At 40.6% G+C, this 13,085-nt stretch overlaps 1 protein-coding gene across 1 annotated transcript; it reads right to left on the reverse strand.

Annotated features, from left to right (window-relative positions):
- Positions 1-226: 226 nt before the first annotated feature.
- cUnh1orf210 (chromosome Un C1orf210 homolog) lies at positions 227-6,520 on the reverse strand. The gene is made up of 4 exons (XM_079158665.1): positions 6,365-6,520; positions 2,254-2,820; positions 1,812-2,006; positions 227-1,495 (listed from the first exon to the last, which is right to left on the reverse strand). Exons 2-4 carry the CDS (start codon positions 2,309-2,311, stop codon positions 1,287-1,289), a joined length of 462 nt encoding a protein of 153 aa, XP_079014791.1. The 5' UTR covers positions 2,312-2,820; positions 6,365-6,520; the 3' UTR covers positions 227-1,286.
- Between the last annotated feature and the right edge of the window lie 6,565 nt (positions 6,521-13,085).

Genomic DNA, 13,085 nt, shown 5'->3' on the forward strand with positions numbered 1-13,085 from the left:
GCTGCCGGCGTCTTTTCGAGTCACAGTGTCAGGCTTAATCACCGTTGTTGATACCAGTGTTGTAAAGTTTAAAGCGAATGGTGAGTGTGCGGTTTCTAGTCCGAAGTCAATCACGACCAAACGGTGGAGAAACTAGTCCGCAATGGAAGTTTGGAGTCCATTGTTCAGATTTGAACACATACTTGACCCTTGAGTCCAGGCGACACTGTTTCTAGATTTTATTGAGGTCACACTGTTTCCAATTTCCTGACCAAACCATGTGAGGCCTATGAAGTCTGCGTGAAGTACTGAATTCAAACAGCTCCAATCATTATCATTCCAAAAATAGCAGCCAAGTGGAGAGTAACTAATTACAGGGAGGCTAATAATGCTTTCACTATATTTAAGCCAGCCTACATTATTTTATGTAGCAGTAGTTGTATCTTTTTTCGAACATATGTAAAAGGCACGTTGTACTTTCTAGCACAAAAATGAAATCACAACGTACACTGATGCTGTAACAACACAATTGTAGAGATATCAAACGAATTCTGCTTCTCTGTCGTAAAGCTGTGAAGTGGTCTGCCTGAAAGCTCACTTATGAGGGAAAGATGGGCATCACTTTGCAGAGCATCACAGCATCCTTGTGTTGCTCCGTTGCTGCTCAGAGCACTTTATAACATGTGAAAACAGTTGAATAGGCTTTCAACTAAATGCCAAATTGATCTTCAATCATGTTATACACTCATCTATACGTTTGCTTATGCGTCACTGACAAGAGATGGCAATGCAAAAGTGAAATGCTCCTGTTTATATTCAGCACAACTGTGGTTATTTGTATAAATCACACACATTTTTTTTTTAATGTCAAATCAAGTCAATCAATCAACCAACCAATACAGCCAAACACTGATCAATAATTGGTTCATGTCCATATTTACAAACGACCCCTTGACCTCCTTTTCCCCCCCCAAAAAAGATGATTCATGACAAAATATCACTCATAACAAAAAAAACTATTATTATGACTATGACTATTACTGCTGTCAGTGTACTGACAAATTAGCCGTGAGAAAAAATTACTTATCTTTATATTTTTTGGGGGGACCTGGAGAACTGCTGACTTAATAATGTACCTTTGCATTAAGTCTTAAAATGACACTCTTGATCACTGCTATTAACATTTTTATGCTTTCCTAGCCCCTTTTCACCCATTTTGTGACAAATACTCACAAATAAAGAAAAGGTGGGAGTGGAATAGTTTTTTCAGGGGTTTACAGAGCCGAGGATGTGTAGAGACAGTCCCGCTAAGCGATGGCAAATTCAATTTCATCCATCTCTTCCTCCGTGTCCTCCGTGTCCTCCATGTTCTCCGCTGCTCTTTTAGCCCTCGCTCTCTCACTGGCCGGGATGTAGTTGTCCTCGATGAAGCCGTCATCGTCTTCCTCCCTCACAGGAGGGATACAGTGAGGGTTGATTCCACGTCCCCTGTGCATGGCGAATTCCACCTCCTGGCCTGGAAGCAGTGGTAGAAACACAAGAGTTGTGCTGCATGACACTAAAGTTTCATGCTTCAACACTAAAATGCTTCATATGTTTTTTTTGGTCTCTTTTTCTGCATTCTAATATTTATTCCAGACTAAAACGTGAAAGCTCCTGTGAAGTAGGATGAAGTTGAATAGTACAACAAAAGCATCACAGCTTATGGACCAGGGTTCATGCTGAACACAAACAGGCTGTGGTCTCAAATATAGCGCCACTTTTACCTACCGCCCCATTAAAAAGGAAGGTTTGTTATATTAAGGTACGCTTTATGGGTTAAAAAAACCAACCTGAGGGGTCACACTGGCTGATGGTGTCTGTCTCCCTCAGCCGTGTGTGCCTGTAGCTGGCCAGGTAGCGCCGGATCACCTGGCATTTAGCTAGAAGGGCGATAAGAATGGAGATGGAGATGGCTGTGGCCAGGACAGCCACCAGGAACTCCCAGTTGTGAGATTTATATTTTGGTGTCTGGCTTTCCAACGTGACTGCAAGAGAGGGAAATTAATCGCACCCTTGTCATTGTGGAAAGCACCTTAATAACCAACTCTCAGCTCCCACCACAAACTGGGTGGACCAAACATTTAGTCCATTAGCATTCATTTTTAGATGGCTGTCTTTACCAAACATTATCAATACCCAGATTCAGGCTAAACTGCCAAGACTCCAAGTGCATTCTTCCGAAGATAAATTCATTGTTTCTGTTTGACATTGCAGTCGTAGCTGAATTCTTACCGTTGTGTGTTGCTGTTGGTGCAGCTGTAGCGAGCATGCTATTTGATGATGGTTCCATCTGGCTTTGCTCTTGTTTGTGCAGTCTCTTTTGGGGGGAGTGACTTCTCCTGCGCGACTCAATTTCCTTCTTGTTGGATGCTCTTGCTTTGGGGCACCATCAACTCTAGCACGAAGCCATGGATCATGTCAGTCAAAGAAGAGTTTTTCTGACCTGCTAATTGTATGCCTCTTGAACCCCTGTAACTTAAACGCTGGAGAAGAGGTTTTAATTCTTTCTCCAACCGGTGTTTGGGAATGTGCAAAGCTGCTTACTGCTGTACTGTCTTCAGCCGGTAAAAAACAAACGGGATCAGAGGGAACTGTTGCAGGGCAGGCATCTCCCCAGATGAGGGAGGTAGTTGTCTGGAAGATTTCTGCTGACCAGTAGGGAGTTAAACCTTTAAAGCTCCACTAGATGGCGAGGTTGAGTGACAGGGTTTGTTCAGTAACAAGTTAAAGGTGGTGGCAGCATTGTCGTCCTATGAGTCGAAATATGAGCCCGAGTCCTCTGGCTCTGGTCAATTGAGGCTTTAGAGAAAGTGTGAAATAGAAATAGCGAGTTAAATCAGTATGAATCACACATACTAACACACTTGCGCACAAAGGCATCTTGCTTTTTCAGTAGAATACAATATCAGTCAAATACAATGCACCCATATCCCACTTGCATTGTGGCTTTGAATTCTTTTGGAGTCTTTGTGCCAGAAAAATGCATATTTTATAACTGAACCACACATAAAGGACTTGAAAAATCAAATGACCTAAATATTTCACTTAGTATGTATGAAGAGTGAGAGTGTCATCATGAAAAGGATACGCTGCCTGGATCCTCTAAATCCAGAAGTCATAATTGAGTACAAGCTGTCAGGAGCTCAGGAGGATATCATCCACAACAGGAAAAGTGTGTCGCAAACAGGAAGTCCCACATAGTCTACTGCAGGACCTTCCACCGTAGGTCTAGCTGACACAAAGCACTGGTAAAATCACTGTGTGTGTGTGTGTGTGTGTGTGTGTGTGTGTGGGTCGTTGAAATAATCTGACCACAGGGATCAACACTAACCTTTAAAAGTGGTTGTAAAGCTGGCAATCAGGCATCAGCTTTGGTTGCCATTTTTTACTCCCCTTCTCTTTTGAGTAAGTAATATACTCTCCAGTTATACGTCATTGCTGATGCAACAAATATAAACAAGCTATTTCATCTGCGGTGCACATTTTGCTGTTTTCTGTCCCAATTTTTTGTATATGTTGAAAGGCCAATAATATGTTGCCAATACCTCAAAATGGTGTCCAATGGCAACCTGGCAATGTATCCCTCCAAGCTTCCTACAATACAGGAGTCACATACTAAATGATGCTCAAATGGCAATGGAAGCCTACCAGACATTATTTGTTTACAACAACAAACATGCCACATGGCCAATATATAAAGTAGATGCAGATGAAAAATGCAATCGGAGAAATACACTTTTTTACATTTTTGGCAGAGCATTCAATAACAAGCTACGGCCAGCAGCAGATTAGTTTAGATTAGCCAAAAGTGAGTCAGACATTTGATCCTCCTCAACATGTTTGAAAGATTTGTCATTCAATTTGTTCCTGTCTCTCCTTTCATTTATCATTTTCTAATGTTTTATTTTTTTCAGATGTTTTTAAACATTAACTTTTACAACCAATAAAAAGGCCATTTGTTTGCTGTAATATAAATTCAAGCTTACATCTTTTTAAATATTGTATTATATTTGTTTGGTTTGCAATGGACAGAGGCAGAGCTTCCCGTGCAGAATATGTGGGCATGAATCTGAGCTATAGGAATAGTTCAACATTTTTGAAAATAGCACAAAGACCTGGCTCTGTCCAAAAGTAACAAATTCTGCCAAACTGCACCTTTTAAAGCTCACTAATAAACACAATATCATTAGTTTGTTTAATCCCCAGTCTTCGTACAATCAACACTGAAGGCACTTGTAAATGTACAAAATGTAAACCATACTTTGGTGTTCCATTTTTACCTCTTTATTTAAGATTTCATTAAACTTATTTGTTTTTTCTTTGTACAAAATGTACCAGAACACTGGCAACGAGCACGATTTTGGGATGATAATAATAATGAATTTTTCTTTTTTATCATACTCTCTAAACTAAAAAGGCAATCTGGTTTGAATCAACACCAAACACTGTTACTAAGCTTGTTTACAAGATATTTATTGAGGGACCATTAAGTGCATCTTTGGATGGATGGGAAAAACAACACTGAATGGAAAAGCTATTGACTCTTTCAGTCCATAAAGAATTCATAAACAGCTACTGATTGGCAGTGTTGGCTGTAAACACACCAACAGCTGCCTTTGTCTCTTCCTGTTCTGTCCTCACACATGCAAAGCTCTACGAAATATACAAGCCAAGCAGCACAGGACCGGGAGTTATAGGAGAGAAGAAATCTATGTGTGTCAGATGTAGTGAGCGCTTCTGTGCACCACAGTGAAGTGTTTGTATGCGAGCATGCAGAGGCTACATTTGCATCTTTGTCTGCAATAGTCTGCATTTGAATATCATTCTCAAAGGGAGAAGTCAGTTTTTCTTAGTCATTCTTTGTTTCAGTGCCCCAAATTGTGAGTGCAGTGTCAGTTTATAGACACTAATGATGGCCAGAGGGGGTGAAAAATGTTTTTTCTGTCATCAAACTGAATTAAACATCAAAATTAGATTCTTCTCGTTCAGTGTGATCACATTCCTTTGAACAGGAAAGTTAACTGTTAGCCAGTTTTAGGGTTTGAAATTTGATTATGCTGGTGAAGATGTCAACTTGTGCAGTGGTGGAGAATAGGCACATTTAATAAGTACTGAACTTCAAAACAACTTTGAGGAAATTGTACTTTTCTTGAGTACTGTGCAACTTTTTACTTACATTTTTTAATTACAATTCAGAAGTAAATCTTGTACTTCTTACTCCACTACATTTATCTGACCGCTGTAGGGTCTCGTGGCCCCTTGTTTGAGTTGTAAGCATCTGTAACCAATAACACATTTTCCTTATAAACTTCTCAGATGGTTTTAGGGCCAAAGTATCCAATATTTCGCCCAAAGAGTGCCAAATACTAATTTGTATAAAAGAACCATCTCATTTGTGATACACCACAGAAAATCAAAGAGACGTCCCTCGGTTGACCCTGAATCCAGCAACCCACAGAGCAACTTGCAGCAAGCCTCCCTCTTATTCCACTGCCAAGATCTGTACTTCTGTCTTGCTTTGAAAATGTTCCGGAGGAGTCGGGCTGCACTGTGCTATTGTTTGTCAAGGATAATGGCATAAGGTCAGCTGACAGAGACATTGTTTATGAGCGTGATTATTAAACTCACACACTGTAAACCACATAGCCTGCATGAATAAGTATTCAACTATTGTACTTTTTTCCCCTTTTAAGTTTAACTGAAGCAAGGTCATAATAGTTTAAGTGTCCTCAAATGTCATGTTTGTTTTTTGCCTTTCAGCCCTGGAGTAACGGGAATGTCAACAGAGAGACCCCGGGGACACAATGAGTAAAAGCCGGCCATATTAACGCTTAGCTAATTAAACAACACACTAACTTGCATCATGACCACACACTATGATCTTTAAAGATGGCTCCTTTATAACATATATATATATATATATATACTGTAGATCTGAATGTTTGCTTCTCAAAGAGTGAAAAGACAATGAAAACAAAGTGAGAGTCGGCAGCTAATGGTGCGTTACTGTTTTGGGTGAAAACAGCAAGTGGCCAACATGAAACAGGTGCAGGAAAAGGTTTGGCTAGCCGGTCACTGAAATGAAAACACTTTGGCTATGTGTCTTTTCTGTATTGAGGAAGAACAGCCTTCGTGAGCTGCTACAGCACTGAATAACTGCAATGTAGAACAATATATACCATGATTTCATTTGTTGCGGTGCTCCATACGTATCATTTAGGTCTACCCAGTACATTTTACAACAAGAAAGTCAAGACCGTCGTGTGATCTTTACATAGTGCAACAGCGACTGTGAACTGTAGGTCCCACATTTAGAAGAGCAGCTGTTCATTTTCAGTCTTACCTGATCACCTGTCTGTGGTTTCTTCTAGCTTCAGCGAGTTCACCTGCTGCCTGTCCACTCTCACATTTCACATCAGACTTTTTTTTTTTTTGGTTGCTTTCTCTGTAAAATGGAGAGAAATGTTGTGCAAAGGTTGAACGAGGTGTGCTCTGCAGTTGCTTCCCAGAAGGACAAGTTAATGAGTAACTTTGTAACTAAGGTGTACTCCCTCCCGCCTACTATTGAGTCTCCCTGGCCAATGGCACAGCAGACCTGGTCAGGGCCAGTGTTGTCACTCAGAGGTGCCAAACCAGGAAGAGGTAAAATATTAGCAATATGTCATGTTTTAAATGATAACTGCCGTGTGCGTTTACAAGTGAAACCGTAAGCAACCAGTCGAACCTGTTTTTTTTGCAAATATATTTTCTGTTAGTGCAGCCGCAGTTCCTGTGGGTAATCAAATAATCTTGTTTGATATCTGCTTCGTGTGTCTTTTCACTCTTGTTGTGTGTGTGTGTGAGAGAGGAGTTTGGTTAGTATGGCTGCCAGGAGCCACGCCTTTGCTTTGTTTATCTAAAATGTAAACCCTCCCCTCAGTGCTTTTCAGATGAGGGAGGAAATCAGACAAGATACAGTTTTGTTTGTTTAAGACGTACACAGCCCGAGGGAAGAGAACGGACCTCTGGTGGCTGTGAAAGGAAAAGCGAGGTGACCCTGAAAACAATAGGGGCACTTCCTGGCCACTCTGCATCTTTACATCTCCCTCCCTTACTCTTCCTCCTTCCCTTCCTCCATATGTTCCAGGATGCTTCAGCTGCATGTCTTGGGGCAGATGGCAGGGACAAGGATGGGTTGGGACAGTAAAATGATAACTCAGCATCAGCTGTAAGAAACAGGAGGGGATTCCCACCACAGATACTAGGGGCTGTTTGCTGTTGTTTGGCTGTTGGATTACTGTAGTCATGTCATGCTTTTTCTATTTATTATCTTCATTATCTAAAAGACCTGATTATTGATAGCAAAACTTATACTTTTATGATCATTGTGGGTAAATTTGGTCATTTCAGGAAAAGTATAGTTGAATTGGGAAAAGTATAAGTAATATCTTTATTTAACATGCTGATTTCTTTAACACTTGGGGGCAGCAAAAACAAGCTGTTATCACAACAGACTCTATATCGCTTTTCATCTTGTTAGTAAAGAGTTGCTTATACACCGAGTGTATAAAGAGTAACATTAGCATTCATTTAAAGTTGTGTCTGTGTCCATCTTAAGTCCAATATGCACTCTACTTTTAGCTCTATTTTGCGCTCCACCAACTCATGAGAGAAATATTTGTCTCTTAAGCTGCGAAATGCTCCACCAACCATGCTCCACACTGTACATGACGCAACAGTCAAATAAGGAAAGGTGCACAATCGTTAATGTAAAATGTACGGATAGAAAGTCATGTCAAATATTTTGATGGTAATGTCTTCCGTCCATTTGGACCAACATAAACAAGGTCATTAGTGGCACCAGCTCTATTCAGGTTCTGGATAAGACTTTTGGAGGAGACCAGGGACTCCCCCCCCCCCCCCCCTTTTTTTTTCCAACCATGGGATGTTTACTGTTTGTCCTCTCAGTGAAGTGGTGGACGTTGGGTCTGATGTCAAGGCCCCCTCTGTGGGCAAGATGTGAAGGCCTTGCTAATTCTTTTAAGAGGAGGGAAATAACAACACGTGTCTCCCTGTACAAAACAATGGACAGTTGGTTGAGGAAGAGCCAGTATGTGACAAACAAGCCTGGTGATTTAAGCATCAAGCAGAGGCGCGCAGCAGGCTCACATTTTTTTCTTGCCTCTTAGAAAATTCCCTGCTGCAGCCATTGTGAAGTGCATCCACCGAAGTGTCAATTTTACAAGGTGACAGATGCAAATTGTGCACATTTTTGTGAGTTTGTGAGTCCACATGTAAGCGCCGTCTGGAAATATGATAATGTGAGCGAGGCTCCCTGCACATCTGTAAACCTGTTAATGAAACAGCTGCAGTTTTATTTAAAGCCAGCATTATTCTCATTCTCATTCTTGCAATGAGTTGTATGTTAAATGTGATACTTTATACCTTGGCTCTAATTTTATCAATCAAGGTGCTGTGCGAAATGCGCTTCACCCACTTTCAACATAAAGGTTGTTTAAATTTCATCTCATTTAATCTAATGTAAGATTTCCTTGACTATATGTGCACATATGTGCACTAACCTGCAGTGGGAAGAGTCTCTATTTGTTTGGCTTGAGTTTCTGCCACGTCTTGCAGGCGTAAAGCTGTATGTAAGACATGGATATTACTTTAGCAGTAAGTTATTCTCTTTAATGGTGGGGGTGTTTATTTTGTTTGACTTCTTACTCTTCAAGGTGGATGAAAGTGAAGTGAAACTTAGAGCGGGATACCAAAAGCATTCAAGCCCATCTTTAATTACCTAAATGCTTGCCCTGTGAGGAAAATGATTTATCCAAATGGCTTGTTAATCAGTAGTCTGTAATATCCTGCTGTTTGTTTTGGATGTCATGGTTGTGTGAACGCACTCTCAAAGACTAACAATATGCTGACTGATAAACTCGCTGTAGACAAATGTCACAGGCACAGAAACACACACCTATGAGAGTGTAAAGTCATAGCTGCATTAACAGCGACTCAATGTGTTGCACCATTGCCTGGTTACTGCAGATCTTAGGGAGAACTTGGGGAGATTGATGTAAAAGTCAGTTTTTATAAGATCCAACTGTGCATATTTCTAATCCCTTGGTGAATGCTGTGAGAATATTTATGCGAAAAGTGAGAGTGCTGCATGATTCAGTAATGGTTCAGCGAGGAATTTGTGTTCCAAAGGTCTCATATGGTGGTGATAATGACTCAGTATGAAAGACTTAGTAATACTACTTTCTCAGGTTAGCCCTGCAGAAGAGATCTGTCCTTCCTCTACAGGGATTCAGTCTGTGTGCAGTAGGGAATCATTTAGAGGCGCACACTATTTGGCTTTAAACCAATACACACATTTAGCTGTTTGCTACTTTTTAAATCCCTAGATGGATCCATTCTCATGCATTTTGGATGGAAGCCTCTAGAAAGCTTAAATAGCATGCCATTTATGTCTACAAATGCTGGGGTGGTCAATGCAGGAATCTAGTCTATAGCGCAGGAACCTAGTTCAGCTGAAATGGTTTTGTTCACACTGTTATAAAATCTATATCTAACACTATTTTTAAACACACTAAGTGTTTTTGCAAGATAACTCCTTGTAAAGATGGCATTCACAAAGCCTGAAGAAATTAATCCGTGATTAGGGCAAGAATCAATAATCACTGTGGTTTGAACTTTTTACTGAAAGTTACCTACTCTTTTTTCAGTCGCACCAAACCAATGACTAATCTTTTTAAACAAATGCCTTCGCACACTTAATCCCAATGGAAACACAAAGAATGTTGCATTTAAAAAAAAAACTGGATCTCCCACAGGGCTTGCTCTTATCAGAACTATTGTATGCAGAGCGACATGCGACATGTAAGAACATGTTTTAAACCAACGTCTTCATTAAGAGCGGGTGCGTGCATGCTTTGGCACCAGCAGCCACCCAGCTCTCTCATGCTGTGTCCTTCTTACTCGCTGGCTGATGGGAACGACTGCAAAACTGTGTGAGCATGTCTGTGTGTTTGAGCAAACAGCTATCAGACAGGAGCCGAGACCCTCCACCTCCACCCCTGCCGCCACCTCCACAGGCCTTTTCCTGCCTGAAGGGTGATTCCTGCCCCTGCGCTCCCTCCACTTCCTTCACACACATATCAGCCTCCAGCAGCAGTACCTCTTCCTGAATCTGGCTCAAGTTCTCTGGACACTGTGGACAAGCGACAACAGCCCATCCATCTCTCTTTATCTGTCCATATTTCCTTGCTTTCCCTGCTTTCTTTAACTTTCACGGACCAATATTGTATCATTTGAATTCATCATCTCACTTCATCATCATTTCCGCGGGTAACACGATGTTGAATAGTTCTCCTGGGGCATCTACAACTGTGCTCTTAAAGCACTTTTGCACAAAATCTCTGCTCTTGCATTTTTCTGCCTTTCAGCACATCACTCCTAGGGTGTTATCCAACTTCCTTAAACACGCCTGCAATATTCCAGACACGTCGGCTGGATTTAATACCACTCCCTTTCCACAATTTCCTTGATACGCATGTTCCTGGACAGATACTTTATTTCTTTAATTAGGATTTTGCACTAACTAGCATAATAATAGCAATGAAAAAAAACAGCTGCTCCAATGTTTAGCATCTGGCATTGGCTGACAAAGTAGAAAATAAAACTATGTCTGTGCCATTGTCGTGCCAATGTGAGACATGGAGCTTTTTTACCCCACTCTCCTTTTACTTTTTATCTTGCTGAGTGTGCTGACTGTCTGAAATCATGTTATCCTTCATGATCCTGTACTGGAGGAAGCCTTTTCACATTAAACCCACTCTAGTGGTCGACTACATGCTGTTATGATTAGGGCTTCCTTAGTCTGATCCAAAAGCTTTCCAAAACACCAGTAATGAGGTGTGTGGCTGTGTATGTGCAGTACCTTCACAAGGTCAGTAGTGGAAATAACATCAACACCCATCAACATCCCTGACTGCATGGAGGGTTTGTTTGGTGTCAGGCTGCTCTCTCACCCTGCTCTGCATCTGGTGATGGACCCAGATCACCACATCCCCATTCTCAGTGCCCCAGCCTCACCCCAGGAGGCAGATTGAGAGACTAGAGGTTGGTGATTGGGGGCATATTGTTTTTTCCAGTGTGGGACTGATGAATGGACAGGAAGAGAAAGTTTAGGAACATGTTACTTCACCCCACTTACATTTGTGTGTGATCATAAGTCTGTTGAAGAGTGTGTGTAAAATACACATTTTCAAGAAAATCTATAAAGAAATAGACATAGAGCTAAATGTAACACAAACCAGCAGGTATAGTAGTTATTGGATGGTTAAGTGATACACTTAATCAAACTATTCACTGTTATGGCTAAAACAAATTGTTAGCTTTATATGTTTTTATGTTGAAACTGCATGGTTCGAAGTGCTGTTATTGATCTATATGCTGCCATTGGTACACATTGTCATACTAGTACACTAGTCTATTATTCACCCAGGATCTTAGTCCTTATATACAGACACAAGTTTCATTAGCCAGAAACACCAGTAACTGTTTTACATGATTTCAAGGTCAAAGTTCAACACTGTCGGGTTTAAATACGTCCATCAACATACTGTTAGGTTAGCATTATTTGAGCAATTAATTAAAATTGCAAAGAGTACTATGATGATTGTTTATAACAAAGTTTCGGAACTTGCAAATCTCCAATTTAAAAGTAAGAAAGAAAATTGATGTCTTCCTGTTTGTCCCTCTACTTCTTTCCCTGGAAACCCTTCCTGAGTGTCTAGACTGTCGCTGCATTTTTCGACAGTTGCTTGTCTACATTTTCTTTCCTTTCACAATTGAGAAGGATTATGAATGTGTATATACCTACAAGTACACGTTCATATTTATATCATCTAGTATTATCTTACAAAGATAAGATGATATGGCACGTAGTGCACAACTCCTGCTGTATCTCATCAACTGTGCACATCCTGCTGCTCACCCTGTGGCCATGCTGACTTTGTATATTCTAGTCCATTGTCAAATCATTTCCGGGTATTCCATGTGTTGATCCATCTATTGGCGACATGCTCCCCTCAGGGTTGCTTTAATGGAAGTTATTCTTTGTGAGAAAGTAGGCCTACAGTGGAAAGTGACGTATGGGGAGAAAGTATAGGGAGAGAAAAGGAAGCGACATGCGACAGAGGTTGGGAACCATTTGTCATGCTTTGGTCAATGAGGTGGTTCAATATCCTAAATCATTATTTTTTATTGCTGCATCTCCCAAATGTGTTTGCATGCCTGTAAAATATTTTCATTCATCTTTTTGATAACATTTGAGTCAGAAATCAGCAAAACTTCATATCTAAACTAAAGACTCTACAGCCATTCAATGCCATCCGCTCTGTGAAGCTGTATCTAGGCACAGCAGTCAGCATGCTAACATGTACACAATGGCATTACGCTAACATGCTGTTATTTAGCAGGTGTAATGTTCTCTATCTTAGTATCTAGTATCTTAGTGTTATTGTTAAGTTGGTTTCATGCTTAAATTAGCACTAAACCAACTTTGTGTACAGCTGTTGATGGAAATGTCATTCGTTTTTTTAGGTATTTGGTCATAAACCAAAGTATTGGAGAAATGGGAATTTAAAACTAATAATGGCGCTAGATGAAGAGTTAAGATCAACAAAGACTTTACAATTCATCCTGAGGGAGACACAACTGTCTGTACCAAAGTTCATGACAATCCATCCGATAATTGTTGAGAAATTTTACTTAAGCTACAAATATCAACCTCAGGGTGGCGCTAGAGAAGAAGTGCAGTCAGTGGATCACCAAAGTCATTGGGATTTATCCGCTGGTCACCGGGGATATCACATTTTGTGGCAATCCATTTAGTATTTGTTGAGATACTTTTAGTCTGGACCAAAGTGAAAAACACACACAGCTAAACATTGCAATCGCCCGAGAGCCTCACCGTTAGCGTGGCTAAAACTGTGCATAGTTGTAATAAAGACATTGATTCTGGCATGGACTTTTATCAATGAATCCATATTCAATGTGCCAGCAACAGCTGGGAACTG

This window comes from Pholis gunnellus (assembly GCF_910591455.1).
Source record: "Pholis gunnellus genome assembly, chromosome: 4".
NCBI classification, from domain to species: domain Eukaryota; kingdom Metazoa; phylum Chordata; class Actinopteri; order Perciformes; family Pholidae; genus Pholis; species Pholis gunnellus.